This window comes from Molossus molossus, unplaced genomic scaffold (genome assembly GCF_014108415.1).
Source record: "Molossus molossus isolate mMolMol1 unplaced genomic scaffold, mMolMol1.p scaffold_m16_p_5, whole genome shotgun sequence".
Classification (NCBI taxonomy): domain Eukaryota; kingdom Metazoa; phylum Chordata; class Mammalia; order Chiroptera; family Molossidae; genus Molossus; species Molossus molossus.
The window spans coordinates 62,959,197-62,980,382 of record NW_023425388.1 but is presented as its reverse complement, the minus strand read 5'-3'; the positions used below and the strand labels follow the sequence as shown (position 1 = coordinate 62,980,382).

At 51.7% G+C, this 21,186-nt stretch overlaps 1 protein-coding gene across 2 annotated transcripts in view; it reads right to left on the bottom strand.

Moving 5' to 3' along the window:
- Positions 1 to 21,186, bottom strand: part of MYLK (myosin light chain kinase) — a 178,591-nt gene that overhangs the window by 87,743 nt on the left and 69,662 nt on the right. For both annotated transcript variants that reach the window (XM_036242952.1, XM_036242953.1), the window contains exons 8-11: positions 20,737 to 20,943; positions 18,145 to 18,279; positions 14,060 to 14,212; positions 1,677 to 1,814 (exon numbers count right to left, since the gene is read on the bottom strand). In XM_036242952.1, coding sequence (XP_036098845.1) covers positions 1,677 to 1,814; positions 14,060 to 14,212; positions 18,145 to 18,279; positions 20,737 to 20,943 — 633 coding nt within the window. The remainder of the gene's footprint in view (positions 1 to 1,676; positions 1,815 to 14,059; positions 14,213 to 18,144; positions 18,280 to 20,736; positions 20,944 to 21,186) is intronic.

The window sequence follows — 21,186 nt, the reverse complement described above, 5'->3', positions numbered from 1 at the left end:
AGGAAGAATGGTTTTCAAAATCAGAATTCAAGCTGCCTGAATGGCACTGGGTGGCTGGTGTGAGGTGAACCCGCCGGGCCGCTGACACACCGCAGGTCCGCACAGGGGTCGCTCCCTCCCCACTTCCCCCAGAGGGCAGCTCCATTGCGCTTCGTGCTGTTACCCTGCAATGCTGTCTGAGGGTGAGGAAGGGCACCAGCTCACACAGGATGTCTAAACATGGCTCATGCAGGACAGCATTTTCAGATTCCACTAGTCTACTTTCCTGGGTGATTTCTAGCAATTTTGGGGGGCATAAAACAAGGCCCGTCTGCGAGGTTTCCTCTGGGTAAGAGCTGAGCCACTGTGCTCTGCTTCAGGAGGAGCGAGGCTGCGGGACGGCTGCGAGTGGCTGGGTGGTGTCAGGCTCTGGAGACAGGAGACAGGAGACCACAGCTGTCCCCCATGGGTCCGCTAGCACCTGTCTGCAGGCTGGGAGCACAGCACCTCTCGTTTCTGCAAACTTGAGGAGTGCAGACAGGGGAGGGGGCGCATCCCTCCACCCGGACTGTCTGGGACCTCCAGCCGGCAGGGCAGGGAGCTTTAACATGGTGAGCCCAGGGGTTTGCTCACGGCCCGTCTTCAGTGCTTCTGCAGTTTGAAAGGAACTAGAAACCCAGGAGGGCCAAGTGAAACAGACAGAAAAAGACAAATATATGATTTCACTTATATGCAAAATCTAAACAAAAACAACGGAAACAGACTCACAGACACAGAGAACAGACTGATGGTCGCCAGATAGGAGAGGAGTGGGAGCTGGACAAGAAAGGTAAAGGAATTCAGTACGACAGCTAGTTACAAAACAGTCACGGGATGTAAAGTACAGCATAGGATATGCTACTGTAGTAACTCTGTAGAGTGTCAGGCGGATCTTGGAAATACTGGGGGGGTGAGGGGGGGTCACTGTGAAGTGTACGATTGTCTGATCACTGTGCTGTGTACCTGAAACGAATACAAAATAATACTGCGTGCAAACTGTAATAAAGAAAGAGATAACACACACATAAATAAAATCCTTTTATAAAATAGTAATACCCATTTTTCTAGCAATTATGTATGTTGTGATAAAATAAATAACAACCCAGGAGGGCAACCTCCAGAGTGTCAAAGGGACTGAACAGTGGCCAGCAACCATTTCTAGCACGAAGGGGGCACTTGCTCCTCTTGCTGGCCTCGAGCAGGGCGGTGACAGCTCATACTGGGCTGCTCGTCACCAGCCCCTTTTTCAGAAGAACCTCTGCTCCTCCTTCTCACCTAAAATTTGAACAGAGCGACTGACAACATCTTCCGAGAGCTGGGAAGCTCTCACACCCTCCGGCTCACGGTCCAAACCTCCCATCCTCACTGGCCATGCTACGTCTTCACACTGACCCCTCAGCCCTCTGGCTGTGGTTGTCTTCTTCCCTGGACCACTTAACTTTAAATTCAGAAAGTCCTGTCCAGAGAAAGCAGAAAGAGGGACCAAGAGGCTCTGCATCCCTAGGTCCACTGACGGGCAGTCCATGTGGTTTCCTGGCGGACCAGTGATCTGTGTGGGGCGTCAGGGAGAGATGCCCGTGTTGCAAACATGCCTGCATTCACACACACACACACACACACACACACACCCCTCCAAGGAAAGAGAGGCAGAGGCAGACCTGACACCTGGACAGTCATGGTGACCTGGCTTCCGTCCATGACCTTGAGATCCGAGAGGCCCTGCAGGAAACGGGGTGCGACGGGCTTGCTGGGAGCCGTGGGCAGAAGGTACTCACTCTTCCCGTCACTCTTCTTTTCTGGGTGGCAGACAACAGAACACGGGGTGAACATTCATTCACTGGGCAAACAGACTGAATGACCCCTGGCGCGGGACTGCCAGGTTCTGGTTCCCACCAGAAACGGGCCCCGAAGAGCTGAGTTTGGGGAGGCGCTGGAGCTCACTGGGAATGAAGCTACCTGTTTCTCAGCCTGAGGTGGGCGCTCTTGCTGGGTAGTGGGGAAGAACGGGGCTTCTGCAGGGCCATGCCCACGCCAGGCTCTGGCTCCTCAGGGGAACGGCAAGGGGTGGTAGGGAGCCAGGGCTTGGCATCTTACGAGATTGTTTTTTTTCTTAAATGTATTTACTCTTCTAAACAAGTGATGCCCTCAAATGGCACAAAATTCAAAAGGTACCAAAGAGTACATGTAATGTCTCCAGCCCACCCCTGTCCTCCAGCCATCAAAGGTATCTCTCCCCAGAGGCAACCCATTTTCAGTTTCTTGTTCATCTTGCCAGAGGTGATCTATGTGCATAACACACAGGCACATAAACAGGCAACTCTTTCATTTTCTTCTCTTAAAACAACGATAGCACAGTACATACAAGGACTGGCGTCTTGCTGTTTCACTTAGCAGTACCTCTTGCTGCCCCTGGTAAAACAGAACTGAAGCTTCTGCATTGCTTTGCTCCGCCGTGTGATGCTCCATCGCCATTTCGTGGGCTGCTAAGCACCCGAGGGGCCAAAGGCACAACGTGCATTAGAAAGGCTGAAATTGAGACGTCTGCTCATCCTGCGCCCTGGTGGGTGAGGCTGCGGAGCAATGGGAACTCTCACACGCTGTGGGGATGTAAACTGGTCCACACCCTTCTGAAAGCAGTTTGGCAGTTTCTTAAAAAGTTAAACATACCTTTACCATACGATCCAGTGATTCTGCTCTTGGGTATTTACACAAGAGGAACGAAAGCACGTACCTATTCAAAGACTTGTCCACAAACATTCATAACAGCTTTATTCCTAATGGCCCCAAACTGAAAACCACCTATCAGCAAGTGAATCAACACACAAACGCTGATTCAGCCATACAGTGGAATACCACACAGCGAAAAGGAATGGATTGTGGATAGACCTTAACACTACAGCAGGGACAATCTCACAGAAATTACACAGAGGGGACCCAGACGAAGGAAGAGCGCATGCTGGATGATTCCATTTACAGAAAAGTCTAGAAAATGTAAAAATAGTGACAAGAAGCAGATCAGTGGTTGCCTGACGCAGTGGTTGGGGGATGGGCTGTAAAGGGGCACGAGGAAGCATTTGGGGGTGGTGAAGGTTTTCAATTAAATACCATAAATGTATGCAGTTTATGGTACGCCAATATCACCTCAGTGAAAACCAGCGGGGGAGTCTCTCTGTGAGACGGAGGGAACGCACCCGCTAGGCAAGGACGTCAACTCCGACAACGCTTTGGGTTCGGGGCTGGCCAACTCACCCCTATTCAGATTTCTGGGGAGATCGGTTAACAACCGGGTTTTCCATGATTCTCGGAACCCTCCCCAAGCCGGGCTGTGACCTGCTCATGGAGCCGAAGGGGAAGGGCGGCAAAGGGGCTGAGCCCGAGTCTATTTCCCACCAGGACAGCCGGGTGCCCCGGAGCTCACAGCTGCCCAGTCTCTGACCGCGCCCTGTCCTGCCAGCCAGGTGGCTTGACCTTCAGGAATTCTTTTTGTTAGTGTTTTTATTTTTGCCTTTTGGTGGGGGCAGGGGTGGGGTCAGAGAGGGCTGTGATATCTTTAACTTAAACTCTGAGCTCAGGGGAAAAGGGACTCTGGTATTTGGGGTTCTTATTCAAACAGGGCTGCAGATAACAGGTCTCCAGGAACCTTGCAGCCACGGGGATACCTTTCCAGGCTGCTTTACATACCTGAGGAAGGCCTAGCTCCTTATTTTTCATGAACTATTTTCTGTCGGCACGGAAAGCACAATGCCGCCTACTGCAGAGCTCTCCCGGCAGCCTCGGGAGGCGGACGGAGGAGCCCGGGGGGCCTGGGAGGAAAACCCCCAAGTCAGGTGCGTGAAGGGCATGGAGCTGAAGTGCAACGGTAGCCGAGGGGTAACGCCATGGCCCGGGACCAGAGGACGGCTCTCAGGACCCCGCTCGCCTGCCCAGGTGCGGCATTGCTGCCGTTGACAGCGGGCAGCCAGGCGGCCTCGGCCGCGGCCGGGGGTGGCCGGGCCAGCACTGGAAATGCAGAGTTCTCCCTTCTCTGAAGGAAGCTGGCCTGTCCTAGGATCCCAGATCTCCTTTCTCTGACCGGCCTCAGTGGCCAGGAAAGCAGGCTGCCTCGGGAGAGTTGAGGAATTTCCTGCCACGCACAGACGGAGAAGGCTTGAGGACAAAATGTTTTTGCCTGTCCGGAGTCCTGCCTGTTCCTGCCTCTCTGCTGTCTCGGCCAGAGTCCCCAGCTCCACCGAGCTCTGTGCAGATATACCCTATTCCTCCGTGCTGCGGGGACACCCAAAACTCCAGCTTCCTCTCCTTCAGGCCAGTGGTGGCCCCTCTTACCCCCATCCTCTCTGGGGTCTTCCCACTGCCCAGTGTCCTGGCCTGGGGCTGACAAGTGGGGACTAGACTAGAAGCATATCTGTGCCTCTCTCTCCTGAGAGGTGGCCTGGGCACACCCGCCCCCCATGGCAGCTCACTGATTCTCTGAAAGCCACCGGAAATCTAGGATCTGAGCTGGTCTTGGCCTCAGGCAAATCACTGCCTCTTTCTGAAGCTCACCTTCCTCATTCTGTATATGATGGTAGTAATGGTATCATCAGAGGATTTCAGGAGTTTTCAGAGATAACGTGAAAATCCTGTGTATGACTACTCACCATCAGTGATAACACTTGTGTGAGGCTGGCTGGGAGCTGGCTCACACCTATCCACTCAGGCTCAATTTCGTGGTGGGTTTACCACCAGCAGCCGAACAAACGGAGGCTGGGCCCTCACCCAAGGATTACAGACTCAGTTTTATGCAACCTGAAGCAAATACTATTTAGGACTATAAATGCCGGCTTAAAAATATCATGAGAGCCCTGGCTGGTTTGGCTCAGCAGTTAGAGCGTTGGCCCGCAGACTGAAGGGTCACGGATTTGATTCCAGTCAAGGGCCACGTACCTGGGTTACAGGTTTAATCCCTGGCCCTGGCCAGGATCATTTGAGAGGTAAACAATTGATCTCCCCCCCCCACACACACACACTTCCACTCTATCTACAAATCAATGGAAAAATATCCTCGGGTGAGGGAAATACATATATCTTGAGATAAATCTAAAGTAAATTGAGAACAAACTTTCACTGTACTCCCTCCAGGAGAGGGATGAAAGTAACTGGGAACCAGACCCTCTTTCTAGCCCAAGGCCACACAACAAGAACAGAGGAAACAGGGACATGATTGGGAGTAAATGTGCGGCATGAACCTGTTCTCAGACCTGCAGTCTGGGGTCACATGGGATGAGAGTGACTGTGAATCTAGGCTAGTGAATGGCTGAGTCCTCCCCAGCATTCAACCACTTCAAAGTCTTCACGGGGTGAGAAAACCAACCAACCCTCCCTACAAACCCCTCGGCACTGAGATGAAGGAACCAGGGAAGACCTCCATTTGGGGGCAAGCAGCTTCCTTTAGGAGGTACGAGAGAAGCAGCCCTAACAGAACCCTGAAACCCCACCACCCCGCCTTACTGACTGCGAGGCCGAGACATGCTCGGGTGAGATGACTTGCCCAAGGTCACAAAGCCTGCAAAAGCAGTCCTCGAGCTTGTACCCAGGCCTCTGCCAGCAAGGCCAAGATGTTCTGGAGACTGCCTCTCCCCAGGAAACCAGCCTTCTCCAGTGGTGCCCAAGGTGAACCCCCACGAGGACAAATGTATTATCTGCGGACCCATGTCCTAGACCCTTGACAGGGTAGACATGCTCAAGCAGAGCAGGGCCAAGCCAGGTAAAAAGGGCAGCATGCCCGTATTTCATGTAACCCCAGAGCCAAACATGATCTGGCTCCTCCGTGGCCTGCAGACCGCCATTGCCCACGCACCCAGTGCACAGATAAAATCAGACAGACGGACGCTGGCGCTCTGAACTTGTAGCTCTAGCTGTGAGGGCTGAAAGAAGTTCCTCAGCCAAGCCTCAGTGGTCGCTCCTCTAAACGCTGATCACGCAGCTACCATCAATTCTCAGCGATAATACTGTATGATAAGTGTACTGTATACATCATCAGTATTGTGCATGATAATGCCGGCATTGTTAGATGATTAAAAACAGTAACATGTAAAGCAGCTAGAACATCTGGAAGGTAACAAGTATAAAATTACATGTATTGTGCCTTTCATAACCCAACTGACCTTTTTGGTGGGGAAGCTCAAACTGACAAGAACACGAGGAAAGTCCCCAATCCAGGACATTCACAGTTAATCAGGCAGAGATCTGAAGGGTGTTGACAGCTGTCACTGAGACAACATTGTACCAATTCCTTACGAAGTTCAGCACTTCGTGATTTGAAAGGATGGGTGTTTAAGACTCTGTGGAGTGTTATCCTTAACTTCCTCTCAAGCGGGAGAGATTGTGTCCCCATTCACAGTGGAGGGAGCTGGGGCTCAGAGGAGGAAGCTGGCCTGTCCTAAGACCCCAGGGCTGACATGGCCAGTGGCGCCCTGGTCTGGGCTCTCTCCCGCCGCTGTCCGGAGAACAAAGGCCAGCTGCTCGGTTCCACGGGAGTTTCTACCATTGTATTCATGCCCAGGGTCACTGGTTACGAGAGATGTGTGCTTCTGGGGTTGCACTTCAGCTGTCATCTGTCACCATCCTGGCTGTGGCACTCAGACAGCAAGGGATGGGTCCCTGGGATCCGGTGACTGGCTGGCTGCCCAGCTCAAGTGGGGCCAGACTACATATACCCCTGGTTTTTCCCACCGCTGTGCTTCCTACTGTCCTGCTGAGACCTCGGCCACAGGCGGCCTTCTCCCTGCCGGTCCTTTCCATTCCAGGAAGGACCGAGCCTGACGCTGAACGTGGACAGACCTGTTGCTCTTGCAATCCTGGTACTTGGTTAGCTGGCCAAGGCTTCTCCATTCCCTTCCTGGCTCGCTCTGTCACCACCTGAGTGGCTAGCTATTGGCGTGCTGTTCCATTCCGAGAGACAGGAAAGGGATCAGGCCTGTCCTCCAACGGGGAATTTAACTAAGATTAAGAATATGTATAAGCAGTTTACTGACAAGTAAAAATGATGCCATGTAGACTAAAGCTGCCAACAGGACTTGAGGAAAGAGAACCAGTAGGAGACAGGGGAGAACAGGGAAAGGGAGATAAGAAAGGGAAGAAGAGAGAAGGAATGTGGGAGAGGGATGGAGGGGGAAAGGAAGGAGAGGGAGAGAGACATCACTTTCTATTCCCACTGACCCTCTGACTTCCTCCTTGGCCAGTTTTGCTCTGTTTTGACTTATCAGAAACTTTTTGAAGACATTTCCTAGACGTGAACTGAAACATTAAATTCTTGCTGAAGCAAAAGCATCAGAGCAGTGGCCCTCGGGGCCGCAGGGCAGCAGAGCGGAAGGCCCAGGGCTGGGGCAGTGGCAGGGCCAGCCTGAGCTGGTCGCTGGGCAGCGGACTCAACCTCTGAGCATCGCTCCTGCATCCACAAAGTGGAGTTAGTTCGAGAGTGGAAAGTAGAATTGTTACAGGAATTAAACCAGCTTTTTAACGTACTAGACTTTTCTGTCAAAACAATGTTCCCCGTTAAAAACACTAATACACAGTAGCCTTCGTTAAAAAGACTCACATGAATTGGTATTAACCCGATGTTTTATTTTTTTATAAAAGCTCATTTGGAGCAAGAGTTAAATACCCACACAGCAGGTATGCTTTACTTTTCTCATTACACAGTGACCTGCAAAACCCGTTCCTCGAGCTGGAGATGCGAACAAGGACCTGCACTTCTGGGCTGAAATGAAGAACCCAGTGCCTGGCTGTGGTCTCGGTGTCTCCCTCTACACCACAGCCCTTCTCCTGCCCTGCCCTTTGGAGTCCTTCCTTTCCGTTCTATGGCTTTCGCAGGAAAAACAACTCTGAAGTTCTCCTTAGATGTGTGCTCGCTGCCAGCTCCCACTGGCCTCCATGCTGCTCTCTGGCCCCTTCTTATGGATCCGAGTTTGCATTCAATGCGCATGTTCTCACGTGAACAGTGAGTTTTCCTTTCAAAATGGTCCACTGCAGTCTCCCAGCTCATTTAAAACTTGTTTTGGATTACAACAAAAAATTATGGAATGTTACATTTAAAGTGCTCAAATAGATGACACAGAAATATAGAACAGACAGCATATTGGCAAGAAACACTCCACCGTCTAAGGAGCTCCCCAGGGGTCACCCCTACAGAGGACCTTCACCTACTGCTGTCATGGCCATTGACTTAGTCCCAGTTCCTGTCCATCAGCAACTTAAGAGCATTCTGGATTCAGAGGCGGCCACCAAATGAAAAGGGACTCGGAACGGCCCTCCTCTACGTCCTCACACCCCCTCTCCCAACACTTGTCAGGCAGGAAGCCGCACAGACCCCTTGGAAAGGTAGGGGAAGGGAAAATGATTGCCTTTTTCTCAGATCTCCGAAGGAGTTTCCTCAAGCTTTGAACCTGAGCTATTTTGCTTAGTTGTGAGAATGCAAGATACCATTTCACAGCAAATCTGATTGGCTGCAAACACTACTATACTGTGAAAATTCAGTAAATCGCCAACTGAAAAGAGATCTGGAAGCACAGTCCGCTCTCCATCCTTTATCTGGTGCTCACAGTCCAGCCTGGTTGAGGGGTGCAGGACCAGCCTCCTCCTTCCCTGAATCCCGGGGCTGGCTCCAGAGGCCCATCAGAGGAAAGCCCTGTCACCCAGCCGACGTGGGGCCAGGCCCGTCCATCTGCAGGGCCTCTATGCAAGCTGCTAAGTCCCAGGGAGCTCTCTGACCTCTCTGCTAACCGGAGTCCTAACCAAATAAACCTACTTGGAGACTCAGCAGAACAGCTACATCTGCGGCACACAGATTCTCCCCCGCGGCCTTGCTCTCTTGTGGCTCTCCTTCCCCCACTGACTGCTCCAGAGCCTAAGAAGCAAATGGGAAGAGAAGTGTACCAGGAGAAGAAGGAAGGGAAACAATGACGTATGACATCCTGAAAGAGATCTCTGACCAGTAATGATAGGGTTGCTAGATAGGAAGCTGGGATCATTGCAACCACGGCCTTCTTACTGCCTGAGAAGCATCATCAAACTCTAAACGTCACGACACAGCATCCAAACCTCCCAATGTCCCGTCCCAGTGAGTGTCTGGAAACCACACTTCACCACACTGTCACAGCACGGATCACATTCTGCCACTAGGAACACAACGCCGTAATTCTGGATGGCGTTCCTGACCGACGACTCCAAGTGAGTAAATGGTAGCTGGGATCCACAGTGTGCTGTGCAGTATACATCTCTAATTAGTGACGCCAGGCTCAAGCTCTGTGATATGGACACAAATGTACAAATACACACTTGGAAGTCCCTCGGTGACGTGAAGGACCCACATGTCTCAACTCTGTCATAGCCGACCTATGTAAAACTGAAATGCTGGTCTAAAGTACTTTCACATTTAATTGCTTGCCTTCTTAGAATTTAAATAACTTTTGGACATATGTGTTTTGATGTCCTTAAAAAAAAAGAGACCAGTTTAAACCGATATTTATCCTTCTCCTTCAATACATTTCTCTTTAGCTAACCTAAGTATTTTAGAAGTTTTCAGTGCTTTTAAACTCAGGGTGGGTAGGGTCCATACCCGACACCCACTGGACGGTCACAGAGTGGACAAAGTGCCCAAGCATGGTTTAGGAGAGGAGGTGGCAGCCAGTGTCTTCCAGTTACGGAGGCTGTCAGCGCTCAAAGCTGCCACTCTGAGTGGCTGTCTGTCATCTGAAAAGCTGGGCTTTACTGATGCTGTCATTGTGAATGGCTGACTTCGCCGGGTGCCCTTTGTTTTCATTAGACGCTTGTGTTAAAACAAATACTCTAATAAATATGGTTATTAAGTTTCATTTTTTTCTAGAGGTCATTTTTAAAAAACTTACCCACATTTTATGTCCTTAGGCATCTTTAAAAAGCCCAGCAGACCTTCAGTTAAATAAATAAACCATTAGGCTGAAAAAACCATGTCAAAATGGGTGCAATTAGTAGGTTAATAAATCTAGTCACTTAAGAATTTTAGCCTTGACAAAGATACTCCAGATGTAGATAAATTAAAATATTCTAGCCCAGAAGGAGATAAATTAAAATATTCTAGCCTAAGGAAGCCCCCACCAAAGACACAGTCCGTATGCACTGAAAATTTATTCTCCCTCAGATCTTCCTGGGCTCTGCAGGAATTTGGGTTAATCATCCTTTAGGCTCCATCCTGGGTCAGGAGGGAAGGCTTTCATTGCCTGGTTAACTACTAGGGATTTTTTCCCCTTGAGTTGGGGGGAAGGAAAGAAGGAATATTTGGCGATGACTTAAGAGCTAGTTTGTAGATTTCCTGCCCCCTCCAGTGAGCACTGACTGAGCTCCCCAGGCAAGTGAGGAGGTGGACAGTATGCCTACCCACGCCTTGCACTGCTGGAGAGACTCAGGACCTCATTTTGCTCTTTCATTCATTCACCGAACACATGCCCACATGGCAGGCCCTGCTTTACCTGCAATAGTGAATGGAACACGGTCTCTGCCTAGAGGCAGCTTACAGTCTAGCGGGGAAGACAAATAGCAATTAGAGTAACATTTGACTGAATACAATGCTTTGGCCTTACCCCTGGATGCCCTGCGCATGATGGGCTCCTGCCTCTGTCACGAAACTCACCCTCTGACACCTGGCCACCCACTCACTGTGCTCCAGCCACACTGGCCGCCTCACTGTTCCGAGTGGGCTGATCTTGTTCCTGACTCAGGGCCTTTGCACTTGCTGGACTGCCTGCCTGGAGCACCTTTCTCCAGTTCTCCAAAGTCTCTGCTCAAAAGTCACCTCCTTGTAGAGATTTCCTTCATCACCCAAATAAAAGAGGATGCCTTCCACCCGCTTCTATTCTTATTTTCTTAATAGCGCTTGTCAGTGTTTGCTTAAACCAGCTGTTGAGTATTACCCGTCTCCCCATCAACATATAAACTCCATGAAGGTCAGACAAGCTTGTCTGTCCTGTTCCCTGAAGTTTCCCCAGAACAAGCTGAGCACAAAGTAGATGCTCAATAAAGACTTGCTGATATATAAGCACAATGATAATAAGGGAGGTACAGCTGGTAAGAGAACCCATTCTGGGGTATCAGAGAAGGCCTCCCAGAGGAAGTGACATATGTGAAAGGGAGTTAGCTGGATTTTTGGAGGAAGGGATACAGAAGCAGAGAAAGCAGGAAAAAGTGGCTGCAGAAATCATGCCAGAATGCTGGGCCAGCAACATCTGGATGATTGCAAAACCTTGGCAAAAGGCTAAAGAGGTGAGAAAGAGTCCCCACATCTGGTCTTCAGTGGAGTATCTGCTGACCTCTCCCACTGAGCCATGGTCCTCCTGCTGGTCTACAGGGAAAGCGAAGCTGCCCTCAGAAAGTCCCCCTTGGAACCCAGACAACCGGAGGGAGATACATTGCTGCATGGCGCCCTCTTGTGGTCAGAGCCCCTAGAATGGGGTGCCTGAGACCATGGCTTTAGTGTCTGGCCTCCCTTCTCTAATGCTGATTTTCTCTTCCCTTTACCCAAAACAGACCTATAGATAGACAATTATTCACTGTGGCAAAGTTGATCCTTTGGAAAGACGGCTCCTTAGATTTTAAACTTTCACTTTGTTTAAAGGTCAGGGCCCTGCTGGACAATTGTCATAACAGTACACACTTACTGAGCAATTCCTATGTCCTGGGGACATGATGTGTATTCATTCAACCCTCACAGTACTGGGTGACTCTCAGTGTCCCCATTTCACAGAAGAGGAAGGTGAGGCCTGAAGGGCTGCAGGGGGTGAGTGGTGGAGCAGGATGCGCCAGGCAGCCGGCTCCACATCCGCGCGCCCGCTTGGCTCAGCGCCATGCCGAGGGCAGCAGAAAGGCCCGGCCTGGGCAGCTCAGGTCAAGGACAGGACAGCGGCAGACACAGTGGGGACACGTGCTCCACTGCAGTCATCTCCCATCCCCTAAGTGGCCCTCAAAGGAGCTGCCAACAAAGTAAGAAAAACTCCACAGTTTGTGGAGTGAGGATGGTGCAGGATGTGGACTTGAGGTCCCCAAGAGCCTTGGGGCATGGAGCCAGGGTGTCGCTGTGCCAGGCCCGGCCGGCCCCAACCCTGTGCAGACAGCCAACGCGGCCGGCCTCAGTGCGTGGCTGCGTCTCAGCCTCCTTCACCATTTATGGTATCTGAGCCTCTGTTTGGCCTTCACAGGTCAGCAAGTCCCCACACGGGGAGGGGGCTCTCTCTCACACAGGGCTCTCTCAGAGCAAGTCCAAACGGCCTGGCAGAGTTCTTGCCTGGACCGCTCTGTTTCTGCTTTAAAACACGCTTGGATGGACGTCACACAGGCCCCACTCCTGCCACCGACCTGGAGACAAGGAGGATGGCTCAAGGCGTCTCGATCCTTATCTGGGGCCCTCACCTATGGCTGGACTATCAGCTCAGCTGGGTCTCCCTAATCCCATCTTAACGATGGCAACCCCCGGCAGGCACTGGATTAGTGGGGCCACTGGCTGAAGCTAATGAGGGAGCATCTCAATGACATGCCCACTGAACACCACTCTGGCTCTCTCCCATCTCCAGACTTTGGGGCAGGCTGTGCAGACCTCCAGGGAGAGCTTCCCGGTGGGAAGGGGCGAGCTGCTGCCCTGGTCCAAGGAGATGAGGCTCAGATTGTTGTTTCCTCTTAAATCTCATTACCACTATTTCCCCAGGCCCCTCCGCGAGCCATGAAAGATCTGTGAGGAAACAGGGGTAACTGTGAACCCGAATGCCCAGGGGCCAGCACCAGGCTCTGACCAGAGCACAGAGGGTCTCCTGAAGGAACAGAGACCAGGTCACGGGTGATGACCCCACGCCGAGGCACCTCAGAGAGAATGGAGAGACAAGGGAGCGTGTTCCTCTTGGCAAGGAGCCTTGGGGAGCCGGTGTTGGCCACATTATTGGTCACTGCTGGTTCCTTTACCCCTAAGGGGCTGGCACTGCCCAGCCCCGGGGACAGCCTCCTGCTTTGGGCCAGGGGACACATACTCGGGGAAAGGCAGGCACAGAAATGGGCTCAGGACTGGAGTCATGAGAAGCTGGGTTTGAGCAATGAGCTTGACTCACTAACTTGGTGTACTGGGGCCATCACATTAGCTTCCCCAGACGCTCTGTAGAACAGGGAGAGCACCCCAGCCCAGGGCCGGTGAGGCCAGATGAGGAAGTACAGCTGAGGCAGAAGTATTCAATGCAGTGACCGCACATGATTCCCCCTGCCCTTTTCAGTGAAACGCTCTCCCACGACCTTCCAGAAGGTGGCTGCGCATGTTACAGGGACATTCTCCTGGAAGGCTTGAGCCCTGGGGGACGGAGAAGTCATGGTCCTCCTGCTGGTCTACGGGGAAGGCAGAGGACAGAGCGCCCAGTTCAAGTACCAAGGCCCTGGTGATGCACGGAGCCGGGGCCCAGGCCAGGGTAAGGGTGGGGAGTCAGGCTTACCTGAACTCTAGACCCAAGAAGCCCTTCCCTGGCAGTCACCACCGCCGGTCACATAGCCCACAGGCTCTGTCTTCAGCTCTGTAGCTGCCCTGTCACTTCCTGAGACTAAGCACCTGGGGATCACTAGATGACTATGATAATCAGATTACTGTGCACCACGCAGGTGATGTATAAAAACAAGCCTGGGTTGGCGGGGAGCAGCAGAAACAGACCCTTTAGAAGCCTCAATACTGACATTCTGTTCCCTAGTGTTCCCCAGCATGTGAGGGGCCCTTTGTGAGAGCCCTAAGTCTGAAAGGGGTAGGGTTACTCCTCCGAGGTCATCTTTCAGTGCACGGTTTATTCCTACCAGATCAGGAGCTGCCGGAGCCAAAGGAGTCTTTGCCTCTCCCCTGTGTCTTCCCTCAGCTCTGGTGGGGTGGGGGGTGGGGACTGGCTGGCATGAAGGTCCATCTCCCATGGCAGACCCTTGTCATTGTGAACTCCTGGAGGCCATCTCCTCCACCTGCCTGCTCTCAGGTGCAGTGCCCTTTTCCCCAAGCAGATGAGTTTGCAGAGGCTCCTACCATGGACAGTGACCTGGGCGCTGCAGGACACTTGCCCCAAGGGGTTCTCAGCCAGACAGGTGTAGGTGCCATCATCTTCCGGCAGGGCGTCCTGGATGTGCAGCTCGGCCACGCCAGCCTCACAGGTGGAGTGAGCATACTGGATGGGCTGCTCTGTGGAGGGAAACACAGGAAGGCTCGGGCCAGGGAGCACGGCGGGGACCTGAGCCCTGTCCTCAGCAGGGCTGCTGGGTGACTGACACTCACCATGGCTGCTCAGGTCGCTGAGAGCGCATGCCGTGTCAGGCCCACCCCAGCCACCTGGGCAGAGGTTCTGGGTGGGGAGAGAGGCAGGGGCTGGGGAGAAGGAGAGGAGTAACTGTGCGGTGGAGGAGCGAGACTGAGGCCGGAAGGACTGGGGGAGAGCTTCTGGAGCCAATTAGAATGAGGGGGGAAAGGGACAGAGTTCTGTGCACTCTGCTTAGATAAAGAGTCCCCCAGTCCACATCTCGGACTTCACAGAATTCTGAGCCTAGAGAGAATCCTCTGGCGTCATCTGGCCCATAGCCTGGTCTTAGGCAGAACAGACCTCGCCCAGACCGAACAGGGGCTCCTGGCTGCTTTCAGAAGGCCCCAGAAACAATGATTGCATGTTCCATTGCAAGCACGTATCAGAAATCTCCACCTAATGGGTGCATTTCTTCTACATGATTAGGTGCATTTTAGGGTTCATGAAAAGGAACATGGGGAACGAAAAACTATTCTGGCTCCTTCTTCCCAGAGATGCTTCCACAATGAAATCCTGCATATGAACATCAGTCGGTTCCTTAATGCTATATGTTCCTGGGACTTTATCATCCCAGGATGTGAGCTTTCATTTCAGGAAAAAAGAAATCTCATGACTGAAGACTCTGGCTTTAGAGCAGGAATGTGTCCCTTCACCGTATAGGAAGCAACTGTCAGTTTCTCTCCTTGCCAGGCCGCAGGGTCCTGGGTTGCACTTCATAAAACTAAGGGTGGGTGGTTGGGGAGGGAGGGAGGGAGTACAGGGAGAAGCGCTGTCCCTGCCATGCCGTGTTTTCTTCTGCACACAACACTGTGTCTCTACAACAGCCTGGCAGAGGCTGCCAATGTGCCACAGGACCTGAGGGAGGAAGTTCTGCCCAACTCACTGCACTGCATAAAAATGGGCTGGGAAAGGCAGGGGCCAGCGTCCTGCTACCGAGAGGATTGAACGCTGCTCTTGGTTTTTATTTTTTGTGAAAATGACACCTTAAAATCTCTCTTTTTTGAGTTTACCAGTACATCCCGTGACTGACTGCCATCAAAGGGCCTCTGCTGTCAAAACATGAGCTGACAAGGTGCTTGAGAGCTCTCCTTTTACTGGAGCATCACTCGTCTTGTCCTCACAGGATGGGGTGAAATGGTGGCCCCAGGAAAGAGGCGCTCAGGAGTGGGAGACAGAACTCTCCCAGCTCCAAGGTTAAGTAAGACCCAGTTAGCTGCCAACAGAACCCACGTTGAGCACGATTGCCCTCTGGTGGTGCTAGTGTGGAAATGCTGAGGCGCACCAGGAATAAGAAGGTGGGGGTTGCTTTTCAGTCCCGAGGGGTGTAGATCAGGGTCAGCAAACTACCCCTCATGGGCCAGATCTGACCTGCAGCCTGCTTTTGTGCAGCCTGAAACCTAAGAATAGTGTTTACATATTTTAAATGGTTGAAAAAAATTAAAGGAAAACTATCTCATGACATGAAAATCCCATGAGATACACATTTCAGTGCCCATAAATAAAGTTTTACTGCAACATGGACACACTTGCTCATTTACATATTATCTTTGGCTGCTTTTGTGCCACAACAGCAGTGTTCAGTAGTTGGGACAGAGACGATATCGCCCACAAAGCTGAAAATGCTAGCCGGCCCTTCATAGAACTTTCTTGCCCTCTGGCTTGGACTGCGAGCCAGATGGAAGTGAAACTGTCTTACTCAGATCCATCACTAGTCCTCAGTGTCCATGTTCTGTTCCAGCCACAAGGAGGCCGCCTCCTTGCAGTTAATCACGGGATCCAACAGAAGCTTTGTTCTTTTTCTTTTAATTTTTAAAAAAAATTGATTTTAGAGGGAAAGGAAGAGAGAGGGAGAGAGAACATCGATTGGCCACCTCCTGCATGTCCTTCTCTGGGGATTTGGCCCACAACCCAGGCATGTGCCCTGACCAGGAATGGAACCGGTGACCTCTTGGTGCACGGGTTGACGCTCAACCACCAAGCCACACCGGCTGGGCTGAAGCTCTGTTCTTTTCTTCTTTTTTTTTTAATCCTCACCCGAGGACATTTTTGCATTCATCTCCAGATAGAGTGGGAGGGAGAGAAGGAGGAAGACAGAGAGAGAGAGAGATATCGGCTGGTTGCCACCCACATGACCCCAAATGGAGCCGGGGACAAACTGCAACCAAAGTATATGCCCTTAGTGGGAACAGAATCCCAGTCTCTCTGGTCTGCAGGCTGACACTTCAACTGCTGAGCCAAACTGGCCAGGGCCAGAAGCTCTGTTCTTACTGAGGGTGGAGGGAAGGGAGAGCTCATTTATCTACCAAGTAGATAACACACAGGAGAACTCCATGGAACCTTCTCTCATGGACCGAAAACGACTTCTATCAAAGCCTAACAAACTACACAACTAGGAAGGTTCAAGGTAACAAATACATCAGTGGTGCAGAAACGCTGTGGACTATTTGGTGCACAGGAGACGGTGCCGCTGCTCCCTTCAGGAACCTATCCCATCAGTCACGAGAGCTGGCTGCTACCCCGAACCTTCTGTTCCAGCCTGTCTCCTCACAGACGAAGAAGCTGATGCCCAGAGAGGCAGAGTGGGTGTCCAAGGTCACCCAACCCATGACTGATGGCAGAGAAGGACACATGCCTCGTCTCCTGACTCTTGGCGACTGTTCCTTCCTCCCCTATTGATCTCCAAAGCAGACCTTCCTCAATTTCATCAGTTTTATGAACTATTCTCAGTTCTAAAATTAGAGTTCTTCCATACTTTTGGATTTACAGGCCTTTTTAAAAGAGAGGGGTGATAACATATGATAATTTTTTCAAAGCACATTACTTGACACACAAAAAAGTTGGTGCTGCCCTGGCCGGTCTGGCTCAGCAGTTAGAGTGTTGGCCTGCAGACCAAAGAGTCATGAGTTTGATTCTGACCAAGGGCATGTCCCTCAGTTGTAGTCTGCTCCTGGCCCTGGTCGGGGTCGTGCAGGAGGTGACCAGTTGATGTGTCTCTCTCATGTCAATGTTTCTCTCTCTCTCTCCCCCTCCCACTCTATCTGAAGATATTTGAAAAAGTATCCTCAGGTGAGGATTAAAAAAAGAAAAAAGAGAATAAAAAGTCAGTGCTCTGGCTGGGTAGCTCAGTTGGTTAGAGCGCTGTCCCCATATGCCAAGGTTGTAGGTTCCACCCCTGGTCAGGGCACATACAAGAATCAACCAATAAGTGCACAAATAATTGGAACAACAAGTCAGTATTTCTCTCCCTCTCTCCCCCTTCTCATCACTCTCTAAAAATCAATATATAAAATTTTTTAAAAGTTGGCATGTCTCCGTAGGACTATAACATTAAAAAGAATTACTGGTCTATGAACACCCAAACCACCTGCCTCTATATAAAAGACGAGGTCTTCTGAGTAACTTCTAGCATGGTTCATTAATTTGGTGTACTTGTTCACTCACTGACTCCACAAATACTTATTGCGGGCCTGTTATGAGTCTGGCCACATAAAGAGGAACTAGACGGCTGTGCACCCGCGGGCCAGGCACCTCGTTAACTGTTTGATGTGAAGGATCTGCGATGATTTCACAGCGGCTCCAGGGCAGCCGCATTGTTTCTGCCCTGCAGGTGAGGACCTCGAGGCTCACAGGAGACTTGCCCAGCCCCCCGCCAGGCGGGAGCACTCTCAGGGCAGTCCCTCTCTGTACCCCGTGCTTCCTTCTTATGCATATGTGGTTCAGAGTGATAAATGGGGAGCCCAGTGAGAATGCAAGCAGGGCCAAGGGGCCAGCAGGCTGGGGCAGGGCAGTGGGGTTGGGCACTGGGACGGGGGCTCACCATTTAGCAGCCACGTGATTCGGGGCACTGGGGTCCCCTGCACCGAGCACTGCAGCATGAAGTCCTGGCCCTCGATGACGGTGCAGTCCCTCAGGACCCTGGAGAACGAGGGGGCCACCTCCATCGTGGCCAGTCCTGCAAGGGCAAAGAACAGACGGGCCATCTCAGATCACAGCTGGCCCATTCTGGTGACTGACTACAGTCATCCCAAGTCTTGCAGGCAGACGCCTCACTGCCCTGGGCACCCAGGGCTTCCTTGGAGGCCTCACACTTGGAAGCGGGCACACTTCCAGTGCAGAGACCTGGAGCCTGAGGCACGGTAACTGGCAGGGCCGTCTACCGTCACTAACACCCGGGGGTCTCGGCGTGCTCAGGCCCAGCCTCCTCTCCCCTGGGTCTCAGCACCTCCTGTCTTGTCTTGACCTCTGCTATCCAGGAGCATCCCCAGAGCTCCTGCTTCCTGCCCTTCTTGGTCCTACTTGACTTTCTGGCGTCTCTTATCTCCTTTGTGTCCCACTGGTGACTGCACAGTCTTGTGAATGTCTTTTTACATGGAGAGACCACTGGTAAGGACATTTAATTATTATAATATTATTAGAATTATTCTTCCCAATTCCAAGACTGAATCAAGTGACAAACTCATGTGATCTAGTTTTCCACCCCAGGCCAATGGCTCAGAGCCACTGGGGCTGGACTGTGCGTGACTATGCTCCCTCGTGATGCTGATGTACATTCTGGTGGAGGGCCACCCAGCTGCGCTTCCAAGAAGCCTTTGGGGACCTTAATTAAGAGCAATAGGGATAGATAACCTCTTCTGTAACAATCAGAACACGCTGCAGAAATGCCAAGGTGGCGGACAGCTGAGAAAAGGTAACTGGACTTGATGATTAGAACATATTTCACCTGTGCTTTTCAAGAGCTGCTATTCAGTCCAGTGATGAAAGGCTAGACGTGTTACTATAGCGCAGGGTTTAAGGGCAAAAACTAACATTTGAGGGCTTACTACGTGCCAGGCACTTTTCCAGAGTGACCGTGACAAGGCCGTGCGTTTGCTGTTTTGAGCTCACTTTGCAGATGCCGGCCATCATTTCCCACAGCCGGGCCCGATGGCGAAGTGCGGCTTCCTGCCCAGCTCTCTGGCCCGACATCCACACTTCCTCCACTCGAGCAGAGCTCCCTGACGGGGAAGGTAGGCAGTGGGAGAGCAACGGGGGCCGGTGGTGGGCATCTGGTGATGGTCCCGAGGGAGGGGTAGACAGACCGCTGCAAGGGGTGTGGGGAGGCACCCCTCCACTTCTTCCCCATCAGCATCAAATTCTCAATTACTCTGTGAGCCACTGAGAACAACATGGTCTTCCATGTCTGACCAATGTGGGCTAGAAGTAGGCTACTTTTACAAAGCATCTGACCTTGGACAAGTCACTTAACCTCTCTCCAACTCAGTACTGGGTGTCACTAGACTTGGTTTGTAAGATGGTCGGGATAAGTAAATGGAACAATGTAAGTGAAACATGAACACCAACCCTGATACACTAGACAGGCCTTCACTGGCGTGTTAGCTGTTATAATCAAGTAGAAGCTGTGCATAGAGACTCTATACTTGGCAGCAAGTTGAAGGATGAGAGAGAGTGGAGACAGACAGTAGGAGCTAAAGGGGCAGTCAGGCAGAAGACCTTTCCTTTCCAGAACAGGGAAGACCAGAGCATGCCTGCAGGACAAGGACAGAGGCCTAGAGATACAGGGAGGGGAGAGAGATCGGTGGGAAAGTCGGTCACTATTGGTTATAATCTTTGTGGAGAGGGAAATGATGGAAAGAGAAGTCTCCCTGAGGGAAACAGACAGCTTATCTGCATTGACAGAAAGAGAAAGAGGTGGAAATCTTACAGAAAGATAGATGGACACACGCATTATCACAGTTTTGTGACGAGTGAAAACACGAAGCAATCTAAAAACTGGATAACAAGACCATGCCTAAATTAGGCACATTAGTCTATGGAACATCATGTGGCCATTAAACATTGTTTTCAAATACTAGTAGATAATCTAGAAAGACATAGTGTAGAAAGATGCTCATGTAACATGAGCAAATCAGAACAGAAAGCAGTATACGAACAGCACAATGTTGATTATGTTTTAAAAAATTAAAATCTCACTTATTTGAGTCATAAGATCATATATTGTTTAAATTCCCCACGGGGGACACGCACTCCTTTTATAAACAGATACTACATCAACACAAAAGACGAGGGAGCCACATCATCTCACGTTACTTGAAACACGTGTGTTTAGTCGGTTCCTTGTGGTTGCAATGCTGAGTCATGGCGCTCCTCAGACAGCTGAGGAACCTAAACAAGGCAGCTGGCAGCTGGGCTGGTCTCGGGGCCTGGGCGTGTTTACTTTGGGGTGATTCTGATGAACTCCTGATGGGGAACCACTGTCCTGGAGCCATGGCTTTGGCCTGGGTATGTGTGTGGGGACAACGCTTCTGTGGGGTGGTCCTCCCTGGGGGGGGGGGGGCGTGGGCGATGACGGTGTGCAGTGTACGAAGCCTCCCCACCAAGAACGCAGGGTGACCTGGAGCAAGGCACTCACTTTTCACCAGGAGGGTCCAGGCGCAGGACACCTGGCCTCGGACATTGGAGGCGGTACAGCTGTAGTTCCCGCTGTCCCTCAGCCGGGCTCTCAGCAGGCAGAGGTAGTGGACCCCGCCGTTCTCATACATCTCGTTGGTGCCTTCTCGTCTCCTCACAGGGGCACCTTCCAGAAACCAGGTCACTTGGGGCTTCGGGATCCCTGAAACTACAGGGACAGGTGAAGGCTGTGAGGTCCCGGAGAGCACACTGAGCTGGGGGTGGCAGGCTGAAGCCGAGGGAAGAGCTCAGTCTGGTGTGTGCTGCCTCCTGCTTGAGTCCACTTTCTTACCCCTCAGCCCTCCATGTCACAAACGTAAACAAGCCGAGACAGAGGCAGGGTTCTTGTGGGGGAGGGGGCAGGGGGACAGCTAAGTCTCCGGTGAGCCAAAGCCAGCAGAAGGAGGAAGAG